The sequence below is a fragment of the Cyprinodon variegatus genome, unplaced genomic scaffold (genome assembly GCF_000732505.1).
Source record: "Cyprinodon variegatus isolate N-32 unplaced genomic scaffold, C_variegatus-1.0 Scaffold376, whole genome shotgun sequence".
Lineage (NCBI taxonomy): Eukaryota > Metazoa > Chordata > Actinopteri > Cyprinodontiformes > Cyprinodontidae > Cyprinodon > Cyprinodon variegatus.
In genome coordinates, this window is record NW_015150829.1 from 329,531 (window position 1) to 346,024 (window position 16,494).

At 44.5% G+C, this 16,494-nt stretch overlaps 1 protein-coding gene across 29 annotated transcripts in view; it reads right to left on the bottom strand.

Moving 5' to 3' along the window:
- LOC107092344 (CUGBP Elav-like family member 2) overlaps positions 1–16,494 on the bottom strand; it is a 312,350-nt gene that overhangs the window by 49,906 nt on the left and 245,950 nt on the right. For all 29 annotated transcript variants that reach the window (XM_015386752.1, XM_015386762.1, XM_015386771.1 and 26 more), the window contains 2 exons: positions 13,498–13,632; positions 4,168–4,247 (listed from right to left, as the gene is read on the bottom strand). In XM_015386752.1, the coding sequence (XP_015242238.1) occupies positions 4,168–4,247; positions 13,498–13,632 (215 nt within the window). The remainder of the gene's footprint in view (positions 1–4,167; positions 4,248–13,497; positions 13,633–16,494) is intronic.

Below are 16,494 nucleotides of genomic sequence, written 5' to 3' on the forward strand. Positions count from 1 at the left end.
GTAGGTTAATGTAATTGTGTTTTCCTTAATGTAGTTGCGCTTTGCTTTATGTAGTTTTGTTTTTCTTAATGTAGTTGCGTTTTGCTTTATGTACTTGCGATTTCCTTAATGTAGTTGCGCTTTTAGATTTGTAGTTGCAGTTTGCACTTCAGGGCCACCGTATGATTGGCTAAAAATAAGCATTAAATCCCAAAAAGAGAAAATGGCTGCTGGATTTATGGCGGCGCCCTGTGACGGTTGATTCCAGTTTATTAAAGGAACAGTTATTCTGCGACTCTGCCTCCAAAAACACTTTATTAGTTTTGATCTGGTCGTCATTGTCTGATCTGAAACGTTTATGTTTGTCTAAAAACATGCAGAGCAGAAGTCGTCCCTCTGATGGAAAACACCTTTTTACGCCCCCGAACCGGAGAACACAAACAACGGCGAGGTGGGCGCCCCCTCCCAGTGTTTCTTTAGATGTGCCTCGGTGAATTACCCGTCTCGGTCACATCCACTTTCATTACCGCCTGACATTTAGTGAGGCGCCCCGGTGTACCTGAATGTCACATGGTAATGAGGATGGATACGACGGTGACAGAGCCGTCGATGGAGGCGGCAGCGGCGGCGGCACAGCCCCCCCCCCCGACTCGTGACACAAACGTGTTACAAACATCACAATCTGGCTCCATGTGGAGACCAAGACAACAAGCAAACTCTATTTACCAGACCTCATTCTCTCATTCGGACCCCGAGTAATTACTTTTAAATTGCAAAAACTGGGGAACATTAACAAACGGATGCAGCAATTTAGCTCCGCCTGAGGCTAGACAGCTTGTTTTCAAATGGAAATGAAGGTATTTTGCCATTGTCCACTGCTGTATTGTGGTGTTATGGTTTGAGGCCTTTTTTTTTTTCCCTCTCCCCCCGCGTGCATGATAAAAGCGCCGGTGTTTACCAGGCCCATTGTTGCGGACGACTGCTCAGAGCGAGGATAATTCTGGCTTAATACTAACGCTGTCGGAGGAGAGCGTGGCTCCTTCTGCTCAGAAAGACAGACACGTCGCCTCGGCAAACACTTCAGCGATATCTGAGGTGTGACAGCACAAACAGAGCAGAAAAAAAGCAGCTCCTTTCCTCCCCGGCGAAGAGGGGAGCATTTTCCCCATGTCAGGGTCACAACACTTCAATAGCAGCCGTGATTATCATGATCAGCTCTAATGAGGGGGCTTCAGGGGTGAACGCCACTCGCTCCTTTTCCTTTAACACAGCCTGTTATTACCACTTTTTGTTCCTTCTCTCTGACTCACACTCCAGGCCCGTCTTGTAACGTGTAATTCTCTCCCCAATAGCGGGCCTGTCATCCTGCCCCTGTCACCGACCTGACAAGGCTGACGAAGGCGCCCAAAAATCGCAGGGAGCACAAAGGAGAGGCGGCCGGGTCTCCATTATGGCCTCGCTAGGGTCGCTGCACGGCTGATGAGGTCTGGAACAATCTCGGGAAACGTGTCAAGGGCGCCGACTCATTGTCACAGCGGGGTTTGGTCAGGCCGAGAAAATAAGAAAAAATGGAGCTGCTGTTTGATCAAGGTGCCTGAAAATGTGATATTTCAGTTAAAGATGAGAGTAGAGCAACGGTCCCAATCGCATCTCAACAAAACGCTGCAAACATTAAAGTTTCTAACCTTTTTAATTTACAAAACTACAAAAAATTCTTCTGAGAAAACAAACGAATGAAGCACAAAAGCAAACAGACGACGCTGCATGTTTTCCTTCCACTCAACTTTCAACAAAGATCAAAGAATAACCAGCTTTTAAAGCACTTTATTTCCTCTACCCATCCTCCCTAAATTGTTTGGCTATAAAATGACGTGTATTATGATTTGATTTGAATATTTATTCAACAATCTCTCTCTGCTTTTTCTCATAGTAGCTTCATCTGGTCTGTTCCTGTTTGACTGTGACTCCATCCTGGAGAGAAATATCAGCTGTGCTGCTGCCATCAACACCTTTGTTTATAGATGCTGGAGATCAGCCTGTTTTTCAGTGTAGTCCTGTTTCTCTTACTGACACTAACTGGATATGCTCTCTTCATCCTCTGACATGGGAGCTGGCTCGGAGCTCGTCTGCCTGGCTGTGTGTTTCCTGGATATGTCCGCTTGAGAAGCTTGTTGACAAGTTCCTTTTCTATCTCTGCTTCTGTCTCCTTGAACCCCAGTCGGCCTCAGCAGATGGCCGTTCACACTGAGCCTGGTTCTGCTGGAGGTTTCTTCCTGTTAAAAGGGAGTTTTTCCTCTCCACTGTCGCTACAAGCATTCTTAGTGTGAGGGATTGCTTTCCAGTCAATGAGTCGATGCAATCAACTGGTTTTCCTTAGCAAACTTTGAATCAGTTTGACTGTATGATGAGGTTGAATTGTAAAGTTGTTGGCCCTATATAAATAAACTGAATTAAATTGAACATGTCAAAGAAGAAGGATTGAGAGTTTAATCAAACTCAGAGTCAAACACCAATCATCACATTTGAATTGACATCTGTTAGTTAAAGTTCATGGCTTGAATTTCATATCTGAAATTTCAGATATTAAACCAAACATTTCAAGGTTAACATAAATGAAAGAGACTCTCAGCAATAAGAAAAAAAAAAAAAGAAACATCCTGAACTTCTCAGAAGGAAAACGTCTGATTCTGCGTTCAGGTTTCAAGCGTGACTCATCAAAGGCGTCACTTCAGACGACGGAGGCTTTCTGCTGCTGCATGCAGCAAACGACTCGACTTAACGACGCGTTTGATGACGAAGGTTTGCTGCAGAATGGCTGCAAAGAAGCTATTTCTATTCCTGCATTTTTGTCCCAAACATGACTTCAGAAACATTTCCTGGGCTGATGTGACAGAAACGTTGAACCTCTGAAGCTTCGGATTCAGTCCGAGGTTCGCTCTTTCTTACTGTCTAGGAAAAATAAATCCCATTTCATCTTCCCTGCTGTTTGTTTTATTAATGCCTTTCATGTAAGCAGGGAGCAGAGCTGCGTTCAGGAACGGCATCAACATCCTGTGAAAATTTCCTGTGCTTGGGAATCGCAGACTTATTTCAACCAGGGTCAACGTCCGATTAAATCAATAAGTAAAAAAACTGCAAAGAAACAAGTTGGGGAGGGGAAACATTAAGTGGCAGAGGAAACAGGCTCACTACTACTAACAGAGGAATTATTAGCAGTAACATTTGTTCACCTCTCCTGACATCACGCTACGTTTGGATGATTTAAAATGAAAAACATGCAGCCTTTCATTCAGCTGTTAGTCACCATATTATCTGAATGCTAATTTCTCATTCAAGCCTTCCTTTCTTGTCTGATTACTACCTTTATCATTTTTATTAAAGGCTTTTTTTTACAGGAAACTAATAGAAATGTTTTATTCTTATTTCTCATCTGGATAAATCCTCCATTTATCCAGAGCTTCTATGACGATTGTTATTCCCTGTCAGATGTTACGGCTGTCAAGGACTTTTCCTTTATCAGCCAATATGATTGACAATATGTGGGGGAGGGGGGCTTATTCTGTTTGATTTTACTGTAGGTGATCAGATGTGTTCAGATCTGTGTTTTTAAAGGAAAAGTCCGGTCAGCAAGGAATAATCAAGGGATCATTGTTTATACCTAAAACTAATACGTTTGCGGTGATTTAATGAATTTAGCGTTAATCAGTAAAATAAATAAAAATGGGTCTGGTCTGGGTGCGGCTATCTTTGCCCAAATATAGTAACACCTCACTCCCTACATCTTCCAGCAGTGACGTCACGGTGCGGTAAGCCTAGCGCCATTCTCCCCGCTTTACAAGCTAAATCAATGGGAACTACTAGACACATACTTAAAGTACTTTCAGAAGTTTGAATTCTGAATATGACCGGACTTTTCCTTTAAATCTCTTATTTAGAAGGCTCCATCTGACCAAGTTAAAGAGAAAAAGCTTGATTTTCTAAATGCATCATATGAAGAATCAGAATTAAGGAAGACACTTATTCTGGATCCTTAAAAAAATGGTTAAAATTGACCAAACCAGAAGGTGTGTGCAGACAGAAGACAGAGTGAGTCTCTGTTCCACCATGTAGAAGGTTCAGGAAGATCAACATGATGCATACTCAGCAAAGCAGCTAAACAGGACAGACAGCTGAAGAAGAGTGTCGTACCTCCATGGTCTGAGACTGGTGCATGGCTTTGATTGCATTCTGTGCCATGGCTCTGGTGGAAAACGTGACAAACGCACAACCTGTAAGGAGGGGGGGGGGGAGGGATGGAAGGACAGGGGAAGGGAGGAGGGGGAAGGCAGAGGGCGGGAGGAAGAGGAGGAGGAAGACAAGAAAGAACAAAAACAAGACAAAGGGTTGGACACGTCGTCGTTATAAAAAGAAAAACAGATTGATACAGAGAACATCTCACAGGTGGACAACATCGTTTTCAGTGGCTGGAAAAACGAGCATCATGACATCACATCCTGCCCCCCCCCCTCCCAACAGGCTGGCCCTCCTCAGCCCCTGTCTACTCCTAGCCTCTCCTGAAATATTAAGCTCCCTGAGCCAACATTTTCTCTTCTTTCTGACGGGGACGGAAGCTGCAGCAGCGGCGGGACGCAGCAACAGAGCTGCAGGGAATCTCATCAATTCAATCCTCTTATAGATGAGAGGAGGAAGGAGACGGGAGGAGGTGTGGCCTTCCTCCTCCGTGATCATGGCGCGCTTTAGCCAATCAAGACGTCCGACTGCAGGGCGGCGTGTTTCCTGGCTGGTTAGGGAGCCGTTAGAGGAGATAATGTGAGCAGTGCTTCAGAAACACCCCAGGCTAATAACATGCTAACACATTCAGCGGGGCGTGTTAGCGAAGCCGGGTCTGAACCCATCACACACACACACTGGGTTCAGGCCCTGCCTTAGCTTCTGAGGATCCAGACCAGAACCAGGTAGACTCTCCCTTCAGGAGAAGGACAGATGTAATCCATGTCCTCCTCCATCAGAACTGCACAGCAGCAGAACTCTTCCTGTTTTACAAACAGTGTAAAGGTTTTTGGTATGATGCTCTCTGAAGTTTTTTTTGTTTGTATTTCGGCTGCTTTTATTGGATCAGATCTTTACAGCCAACAGCTTCTTACAAAGAACCAATCAAAACATGAGGCTGCAGTGAATTGTCCGACTGAGGATCGTTAGAAGGTAAAGATCCAGGTCTTCTGCTGGAGGCTTCTGTTCTCTGCAACCTTTAAGCAGCCATCTTTGTCAGGTTTTTTTTACTTTTAAATCAATCTAGCTTGTCTGTTCATGCTGTAGAAATGACCCCCACAGCATCAGGCTGCCACCTCCGTGTATCCCCATGGCAACATGCTAATCCACATATTTTATTGAGTGGAACAAACTGCTCATTTTGGTTTCCTCCTCTCAAATGTTTTGTCTTTAAACTGGATTAATTCCAGCTGATTTTAAACCCTGAAAACTCCCTTATTAACGGTTGAATGGTTGGACTTGATTATGATGCCCCAAAATGTAATCATATTTCAGGGATTTAGGAATTTTTTTTTTTTAACGGTTTCACTAAAACCGAAAAATGGATGCAATAAAGACAGAGAATGAATGTGTGTGATATCAGAAGTCTGCTTTAGTCTGTTTTTAATTTAACCTTTTTCTCTTTTAGAGTTTCATCCTGTAACCTCTCCCCCGCCAGCTGTGAACATCTGCCTCAGTCGCCTCTCTCAGCGGATATTTCTCTCCTCAGACTTCCGAACTGTCCTTGATTCGCTAGTCTTTTCTTCCATTTCACATCCTTCCGACTGGATTGTCAGAGTTTATCACACTTGTGCTGAGCTCCTTTAAACGTTGGAGTGCAGTAAGATGAGAGGCCTGAAGGTTATTGGATTCTGCAGTACCGACCCAGTAAATGCAGCAAAATGCAAGGTTGTTTGAAAAGAGGTCATTCTATCAAACCATTCAGGGGCTGCCTGTTTTAGACGTGCATCATTTAACAGCTTCTCTTCCAGGAGGCAGCAGAGTTCTGCAGATTTAGGTTAGGTCTCCAGGCTAGCTCTGAGGGTCGAAGCATGAGAGGCAAACAAATTTTGGGGAAGGGGCAATAATTCAGACCGTTAATCATCGAATATGACCTGAGATCATATTGAGATCATATTGTCCTGAGACAGGGAGCTGATCAAAAACTCAGCCGACTCACAGCAGTAATTATGCAAGGAGATCCTTGAAGGCAGTTTCTGACGTCCATTAGTCCGGAGGTCCAGTTCTAGGGCTTTGGGCCAAAACAGAACCACAGTAAGAACCACCATCCACCACTGGAGAAAACAAGGACCAGTTACGAACCTTCTAGAACTACTCAAAGAAAAATCCAGAACATTTAAAGCCCTGCAGGCCTCACTACCTCACTTAAGGTCAAAGGTCGTGATTCAAAAACAGGGAAAAAATATGGCTACAGCTCTAAGGCCAGAACCCCGGCTGACCCAGACCCAAGGTCTCTCTCACTTTCACCAAAGATATGACCTTCCTGCAAGGCTGTGAGTTCCGGAACATCCGGAGTGAAGCTAAGAGAACACAACCAGATCTTTATCCAAACACGGCGGTGGTAGAATGGTGGGTTTGCTGCTTCTGGACCTGGAAGACCTGTTGGAACCATCATCATACTATTTAAATGAGCTATCAGTGAAATGTCAGCGCTAGGTGGCCCTGTGGTTCACTGTAGACCAAAACAAGATGCGCGACAAGTGATGTCATGTGATGTCACACCTAAAGGGCTGTGTGAAACTCCCGCAGCAGTGTGTCGCAGTTAGCTTGTCGCAGATATTTTGGATTTATGTCCAATTTTGAAGCTTGGTCTGCGCAATGTTATTCCATGCTACAACGCAAGAGGGACTATCACGAACTAGTTAGGATTATGGGTGTCCATGTGTGCTCGCTGTCCACAACCCCTCATCTAAAGCTGGACGACACACAGTTCAGCAGTGAGTGTTCACCAAAGACTGGCCGTGGCGCTGCCTGTTTTGGCTTCGGGTGCGAACGAACAGACCGTCGCACAGAGCTACAAACTAGCTTCCTCTATGGTGTCTGGGACAGTTTCTGAGGTGTGCAGGCGTTCTGAATGGCACAACAGCCAGAGGCTGTTTCTCAATATGTGTACTTGTGCGTTCTCATGTGCTTGTGTACTCGTGTACCGCCATCAGCTTCAGCCCTAGTACTGTTCCAATTCACAAGAACAAGACCAAGAACGGAGAAAGTCCCCGAATGCTGTTCCCGCCCCTCCCTCTTTACCCATCATGCATCAGAGCAGACTTGTCCGTTCTTGAGATTGACAGCTGTCCCAGCATGCACTGCAGCAGCAGCTTCCAATGGAGCGCTCACAGAGCTCAGAGTATTAAGTTAAAAGTTTTCTTTTCTGTTGACGTTGTTCAATAAAAATACCTTTTAAGATTATTTGAGGCATGAACATTATACTTTTAAGCGTCACTATGTGGCCAGTTTACTGATTTAATGCGTAATTTAACAAAACATTTCCAAAGTTGAGAGGACCACGGCAACCAGCGTACCTAGGAGGCTAATGGCTGCCAGGGCTAACGTTAGCACGTCTGCAGCAGCCCTCTCTCTGCATGGCCGTGTGAAGGAACACTGGCTCTGATGGAGGTTTTTTGGTTTTATTTGGCAAAACGTTAATTTGATTTGTGTTTATCTGACTGTGTTCATTATTATTCCCCAACTAAATGAAAAAGACAAGAATTTATTATTATCTAGAGACTATTAATAACAGGAGGTGAAATGCAGCTTCAGACGAGCCGAACGTGTGGTGATGTCATCAGTACGCTTCCGTTCCTATTGACCCATATTGATGCTGCGTGCTCCCGTTCTCCCAGAGTCCACACTTTCCCGTGTTCTTGTCAAGAACATACTTGGCGAGGACACGAGTCCGTACTCACGTTCTTCTGAATTAAGAAACGGCCAAAGTTTCTGCCATTAGGTACCAAACAGCATAGCATAGGGTGGATGTAGAATTGACCAATCAGAGGCCTCCTGTCTGCACCTACAATTTTGGGGAGGTGCACCAGAGTGTCTGGGAAGGGATGGGGGCATATCTGCGTTAACTGCGACACACAAGAAGACGACCTGATTTCTGAGCATAAACCAGGCTAAAGAAGATACCTTCAGGTCTTCATATATCTTTCCTCCCAATACCTGAATGAATTATGGGATGGAACATCAGGTTCTGGAGGGTCAGGGATCAGGTTGCCTTTCCCTCATTATCACGAATCACCTTTTAAGAACTGCTCTGACATTAACATCACTTTGGTGACAGGAAACTGCTGATGTTCTGATGGTCCTCACTGTTTTTAACCTCCTGAAGCTGGATTCATTCACTGCCTGGGTATGTAGTACAGCATATGCTAACTTCCTGACTGCTAGGCGTGTTTCTGCAGAGATGGGACATGGCTTGATCGCTAAAAATACCTCGTGGGCCGCATTCTGTCGTCAGCGGAGAACCGCACAGTCCTTTAATGAAAGTAGGGTAGCTCCCCAGGCCCAGCCATCCACTGGTGGTGTGATCCATATTTTATTAATAGCCTAGCGTTCGTCTGATTGATACTGTAGCTTTAAAGTGAGTTCTGCAGCACAGCTAGGTGGGACTGGGGGCCGCTGAGAGCTACCAGCACACAAATCCTTCAAGACCTATTTATTTTCAACCTGATTAGAGGCGTTTATAGACCAGCCAGGTTTTGTCTGAGACTTGTGTCAGCTGCTAAGTGGCTTATATCAGCTCTACAGAAACCAGGATTTGGCCATCAGGTTTGAAATATTTATGAGGACAAAAGAGAGGAGCTGAAAAGGGATGGAAGACAGAAGCAAGGAAAGGGAGAGAAGGAAGCCGAGGAGGGATGTCTGAGAAAAAGACAAATTGATTCAATAGTGAATTCTGGGACAGCCAGTGTGAATTTATAGAACGGTGGTGCCGTTAGTTTCAGCCAAAAACGGATCTGTTGTTAAAACAACCTTGAGGAGACAGAAAGAAAAAAGCCACATTCAGAATAAAAGGGACTTGAGTCGATGGTAAAACATTCGAAACGTTCAACAAGCACAGAAGAAAGCATGTGACCGACAGCTGGACATGGATCCTGTGACAGCGACAGCTCGGGGGACGAGGGGAGAGTTTTACCTCCTCAGCACACGGGACCACAGAGGGGGAGGAGAGGCGGGGGCATGGCTGAGATCAGGTGGGAGGAAATGCTAATGGGATGGAGTGATCAATGAGGGAAACGCTTCTTGTTTCTACGGTTTCACTGGAACGCCTGGTTAGGTCCCTTTAAATGGAAAAATACAGCTGTGAGCCTCAGATTCGCTTCTGTGGAGGCCAGCTGTGAACAAGTGGCTGGATCCTTCCTACCATTGCCTGAGCGGGAGGCGGGATGGGGTGGGGTTGCATCTTCATCACTGGGAAACATGGCTTATCGTCATCAGAGGGAATATTAAAGCAGAGATGAGTTAAAATGACATCCTGCAACCAGACAGTGCCACATCTCCACCCTTAGAGACGACTCTACCCTCCAGGGCGTTACTGACCGATTAAAGCATACGCTCTACGGTTTTTAGCCCTTTTCAGGCCGATTTTCCAGTCGTGACAGAATTTTTTAATACTTTTTACCTACTGATAACAGCAAATAAAGCTTAAATTGTTACAGGCAAAGTAAGGAAACGGTAGCTCCGCCCACTTTTTGCAGCTAGAGCAGCAAAGATGCGTCAACCTCGCATCAGAGCTAAACTTGAACAAGCATCAAAAATGAATCAGCACGCGCGTTTTTGCTGCTCCTGCTGCTTGCGTTCTGAACGTAGCGCCAAAGATCAATTAGAACCAGTTCAGACTGGATGAGCGATACGGACAAGCTCAGCTCAGCTGAAATATTAGGTACCGCCCGACTGATTAGACATCTTGTTAACGAGACGGTTGGTGTTTTTGAATCCACCCTGCAGCACTTCCTCACAGCGCCACATGTTCCAATTAAAATGGCGGAGGAAGCTCCTTCTGACGTTCAGATTAGAGTTTGAGACATTGCCACACTGGAAGTCTTGATCTGATTTCTTTAGGTTTTATTGTTCTGCAGCTTTGCAGCGAAGCCTTCCTCACAGAATCACAGGATCCTTCCAGAAAGTAAAGGTCTGATGACTGGAGCCCTGAATAATAACCCTAACAGCATCTGATTGTTTATTTATTTAGAAAAACTACAAAAAAATGTCTGTCACTGTCTTAAACTGGAACAGTTCAACATTATTTTGGAGTATTGGTTTGATTTATGTAAAAAATAATGATGAAATTCACTTTTTTTACTTCAAAACAACAACAAAACAATCTGTATTCCTAGAATGCAGACAAAAAAAAAGGTTGATGATGAGCTGGACATATAAAGTGTCTGAGGGTGGGAGTGAAGAGCTTCATACTGACTTCCAGTGGGGTTCAACTGGAAGGGGAACGATGTGGATGGCAGTGGGAGGGTCAGGGGGAGAAGGGGGAAGGAAGGGGTGAGGTGGAGAAAGTAAGGAGAGAAAAAAAGAAAGTGGTGGGGAAAAGAGATACCCAGCGAGACAAGGAAGCAGCAAATGTGTGAGAGCGAGCAGGAGAGACGTGGCTCCAGTTCTGCAGCGGGTCGGAAACTGGATCTGAGACAATGTTCCTGTGAAGGTGGGCGCCGGGTCACAGCGCTGCATATGTTGGTCAGCCATCACTTCCTGCTCTACGGGTTTATTGGCTTAAAAGATCTTTGTCCAGAGATACTAACCGGTAAAAAAAATTGCAATAATCACGTCTGACCAGTAGGAGGCAACAAAGTTAGCATCAACTAAATGAAGAAACTGGAGGGAAAAAAAAGAGAAAAAATATAAAAAAAACAGTGAAGAGGTTCTTTTTTATATCAGCACAGAAAAAAGAATATGAAGAAAACGGATTAGGCTCATTCAACGGTTCTGGTTCTGTTCTTTTTTTTTATTTAATCAGTGTTAAAGGGTTAAATCTGCTTCGCTGAGGATCATTTCCTGCAGACATCCTCTGGTTTTTACTTTGATGTTTTCTTGTTCGTTCCTCTGGGTTCTGCAGCTCGTTTCAACCACGAAGCAGGGGTTCCATAAAAGTTGACAAACAATCCAATTGACTTTGTTTTTAACTTTGAAGACATTTTGCTTCCCATGCCGGAAGCTTTTTCACTTCAAAATGTCAGGAATAGCGTTGAGTTCCAGGCTTCATAGAATGGACCAAAAACAAAGCCTTGTTTTGGCTTAGAAAACATCTAAATTGCACCTGACAAACGGCTCAGTCCCTTTGGAATGGGGGTCGTTTTGTTTCTTTGGCAACATTCACACCGCAGCCTGAAGTAAACCAAATCCGATTTTTTTGCCCATATGCGACCTGGATCCGATCTTTTCATGGCAGATCCGATTTTTTCCAATGCGACCCACGCCACTTGGCTATGTGGTCCTGAATCCGATACGAATCTGATCTTTTCAAATGCGACCTGTGTCTGAACGGCCAGGTCGTATTCATCCGACCTGAACGCCATTAGTAACCGACATAGGTCACAATTATGCGTCTTGCTACGGAGAAGCTACAAGAAAAACAACAGCCATGGCAGACGATGATGCGGAGAGCAGTAGTTATGTTTAAACATATTGAAAAGATTGAGTTTTTAATGGTTGGAAAAGGCCGCTTGATGCTTACTTCCGGAAAAAAAGAGCATGCTGGCCTGTGATATCATTGCGTCCTCTACTGCGCATGCGGGACACTCGCGTTGTATGACTACAGTTCCCACAGGATATCACATACAAGTCGCATATATTTGGAATTATGAACGGCAACGCGAAAAAATCAGATCTCACAAAAAAATCGGAATTGAGCATCAAGGCCTGCAGTGTGAATGTAGCCTTTGTTAGCCTGCGCCCGAGACCTGTCTATGTCTCTGAAAGGGGGGCCGTTAAAGGGAATTGTTGGCCTGGCTGAATAGGCGAGGTCTTCTGTTCCCATGTAAAGGGGTTGGGGTTGCGATGATAGCGGGAAGGAATCAACTCAACCACTGAATTGTCCACCCCTTCTGTTGGATGGCTTCCTTCACACCCCTTTCAAACCTCCTGTCTTCTTTGTCCAAAATGTGAACATTCTGGTCCTCAAAAGAATGTCCTTTTTTTTTGGGGACTAAAAAAGCTTCCTGGATGGGAAGCGAAACGTCTTCAAACTCAGAAGAAATAACCAGTGGATTGTTTTTCTTTTACTTTTCTGGAATGAACCGATCATTCTCACTGATGTGTTTGTCTCTTCCATAAAGAGCAGAGCTGTGGTGTGAATGCCTCTCAGCCTCCACCTGAGACATGGGTCTCTGCAGCTCCTCCCCAGTAATAATGAAGTCTGAAAGGATAAAATTCACCCGATAATTTAAAATTTCCTTGCTTCTTTTTTCTTCCTCAGCCAGTGAAGTGCAAGTACTTTAATCAGAAAGCATCTGGATGTTTCTACTTTGTTTTATGTAAACAACATTAAGTAATGAATCTGTAATCCGCACTCAGATCTACTGGAAACAAGGCTTTGGTCCTGTCATAAAGGACCGGACACTAGACTGAGGATGCATGCTTGGCAAAACGGCAGAGTTGGTGTTAGTTTCCAAGTAAGGAGACACAGAGAGGACTATGGTCCTCCTTTTCTCTGATCATTGCTTTCTTAGTCCAGCGGTTCATTCTAGGCGGACCTCATTGTCTTAGGATGTTTGATTGATCAGAGCTCTGGGAAACCTTCAAGTGTTATAGAAATATTTAGTTTGTGTATTTTATCCCTAACCGTCCAGCTGTGGGGAAAACTATCATGTTTAACTCCTCCTATATGGAACAGTGAGCAACTAGCAGCTCCCGCGGAGCATCCAGGGGTTAAAGGTCATTTCTAGGGCAACCAGAGGGGCCGCTCTGGTTCTAAAGACTTCATTCACACTGGGATCCTGAAGTGTTCTGCTGGTTTAGAGCATCTAGTTAATGAAGATGGTTGTGGACGCCCAGTTGGAGCTTCTGCCCTTCTGGTTTCAGGCTAAGGTTTGTTTGTCCTTCCTGTGGATTTTCTCCTGGTTAAATCTGCCATTAGATGTTATTTAGGATGCATGATGGATCTAAAGTCAATTAGAGGCGTAGAGAAGAGAGGAATTATTCTGATGGATCGCTCAGAGATGGTCATTAGCATCATTTATTCCTCAGATGTTCAAAAATAACAGATGAAAAAAAATTAAGGTTTAAGCTTAAAATTAAACATGTCTAGTCAAATTTCAGACTGGATCAGATTAATTTTAGGGCTGAATGAAGCTGTAAGTAGGGATGTCATTAATCAACCTTCCAATCCCAGTCTCCATTGTCTCAGAGCCGGTTTTCACTTCCTCTCACCAACCAGCTGCAGCTGCTGGAGGACCTTCAGCCAGTTCCTGACTGCAGGAGGAGCAAAATCTGTGGATGGGAGCGAGTCAGAGCGGCGGGTACCTCTGCTGAGCCCGTCGGGCCCCCGGAGGATCCGGCACTCCTCGATCTGTCCGAACGCAGAGAACATGACCCGGATGTCGTTCTCGTTGCACTTCTTGGAAACCATGCCGATGAACAGCTTCCTGTCTTCCACAGCTGGAAGGAGAAGAGCAGAGACATGGATTAGGACACGATGTGGGTTAGTGGACAAGTTAAAGGAGGGGGGGTTAAAAAAACTACCACTGTATCCAGGGGCGGATTTAGGAAATTTGGGGCCCTAGGCAAAGACAGGCAGAGGGCCTCTGAATTGAGAAGAAAAAACATAAAACAGACCCATTATACAGATACAGAAGTTTTAATAGAATAGATATACATTATTTGTTCTACATTTGTCCCTTTTCTTCTTGTTTTCCTCTCTATGTTTTGTACTCAGCTGACTTTTCATGATGCCTCTAAAGGAATGAAAGATTATTTTCCAAGCACTAAGCTCACTTAGCTGATTGTTTTTCCAAAATGGCGACAGCAAAAGCAATTGACACAGTCCTTCTTTTCACTGTAGACAAGCCATGATCTGCTTCTCTGTTCTCCATTTTTCATTTGGATGAAATAATAGCTGCATGAATCATGACAGCAGACAAGATAGAGGAGAGCAGGAGGCGGGGTTACCAATCTACTCGCTCTGGAGAGCAGAGTTCGCTGCTTTTAGATGTTGTCTCCAAAGTCTCCAATAGCAGAAAAAGGTCGCTAGATTTGATGCTAGGCGCTTTATTGTAATCAAAGTGCTACAGGGTCTGAAAAGTCGCTAAATATAGCGACTAAAGCGCTAAGTTAGCAACACTGCTCTTCGCATTGTTTGTTTTCAAATGGTTTGCTGCTGCCTGTTTGGACCTTTCTGAACATGTGCAGCAAATGGACTGATCCAATATGGCGGACACTGAAGGGGGGGATGAGACACACTTATTATAAGCGTTCTGATGGAATTTTAGCGAAAGGATTTTTATCAAAAAACATAATTAATGTGAACAAATAAGAAATAGTTGTATTAACCACACATGTAAAAAGAGTTTTATGGGGCCCCCAGGAACTTGGGGCCAGAGGCAACTGCCTAGTATTGCCTAATAGTAAATCGCCTCCCAACTGTTACAGTAGCAGCTTTTTGCTGCATCTTCATCTCCAACGGCTGAAACAGTGACGCATTTACTCTATGTAAACCTGACAGTAACCCGTTAGAACCGGGTCAGAACTCAGAACAAATAAAAGTGTTAGAAACCAAATCAGAGAATTAAACAAGAGAAACAGACTTCCTGTGCATCACCCAGTCCCTCCTCTTCGTCTTGAACCCCCCCGGTGCTGCCCGGTAGCGGGGCAGCCGGGCTCAGCGTCCACGCCTTCATACAGCATTCAGCGTAAGGTTAATCCAATTCATTTTTAATGAGGAAACTGTCAGCTCTTTCCGCGAGGCCGAGCAGATAAGCGCTCCGTTGCTCTCTGGGAAATCAATAGTGCACTTGTTTATTTTGCTGTTTGAATCGTTTGTGTGTTTAAGGAAAAAAAAAAAAAAAAAAAAAACAGAAGCAACAACAAACCGCCGGGATTGGCTGTCGAGATAAGAGGCGCTTCAAAAGGCTCTAACTGCTCCGTAGGCAGCGTGTTGGTGTGTGTGCTCATCACTCCAGAGGTGATTAGCACGAGTCTAACAGCAGCGTAATTAATTTACTCTGCGTCGATAGAGAGGAAGGAGAGCAGATATCCTCACAACTGGCTGTTTCTGTTTTCGGTGCGAGGCGTGCCGGCAGGCGGCGAGGCGATAAGGACCCATGAAGACCCAGGGAGCGTTGCATTGTGGGATACAGCAGAGGAACGGGCTGGTTTGAACACATCAAGGGACTAAACTAGAACCACCAAACCTTTAGGGGGGGAAAAGAAAAAAAAAGTCTTTCTCCTCTTTCCCACGTCCTCCGCTGACTAAACTGATAAAGCTGGCGGCAGCCGTTCGTCACTCTGAAAGCAGATCTAACAGCGGGTTTATTAAAGGTCGTTACCGTTTAATGGATGGATACGTGTCCCTCGTCAGGCTCCATATTTCACGCTTCCAGCTGTGAGCCGGAGCGTCTTTATTGAGTTCCAGCGTCCTCGCCCCGACGGTTATGTCTTATAAAGTCACATTTGGCCATATTTCAGTGGAGCGGATGATGGCTTTTCTACGGTTTCCTTTTTTTTTGGGTTTTTCCTGCAGAACATGGGGGATCCTGACGCCTCTCCTCCGCCAGATAAAAACTCATGTTAAGTTGTGCTGAGGCCCCCAGGATTAAAACGGCCCCCTTTTATTTCCAGTTATGATTTTACAGCATCTATTATCACGTTCTGCTCAATTACTCAGCTTTAAGGGTCATTTCATCAAAATTACAGAAGCTCCCATTTTCTGCTCTTACCCATGCAAATAAATCGGCTTTAATTTGCCAAAACTTCTGCTTTCTGTCACTGATATCTATATTCAGCCCCAATAAGTTAATAAGGGGTCTGCTGTTTATCCAACCAGAGTAATCATGCATCTGTTCTAGTAAAGTTTGCCCTTAATATTCTTTTAAACTCTGGGCACATTAAAATGAAAAATTCTCTGTAATTTCTGAGCAGCAGCAGGATGCAGATCAGAAACACGAAATTCTGCATCTACAGCCTCTCCTACTATTATATGCAGAGAATATTCCTCTTTATATTTTGTAAGCGTTTAACCATCGACCTCTAAACTCACTGGGTCGGTTTGTCCATAATATCAATGAGCAGACGGCTCAGAATCTCTGGCTCTGGGTCAATCTGCTTTGGTTCTGATGTAGAAATCAGCATCTGCTAGACTCCATGAAGCTAAAGACCACAAAACGTAAGAAGAACCTTTTTAGGTAGGAACCATGTAGAACCTTCAGAACCAAACCAGGTGAGGCAGCATCTTCAGAACTGGAACAACCTGCCTGAAATCCAAAAAAAGTTTTTTTTTTTTTTACTTTTTTTGGAATTTGTTTG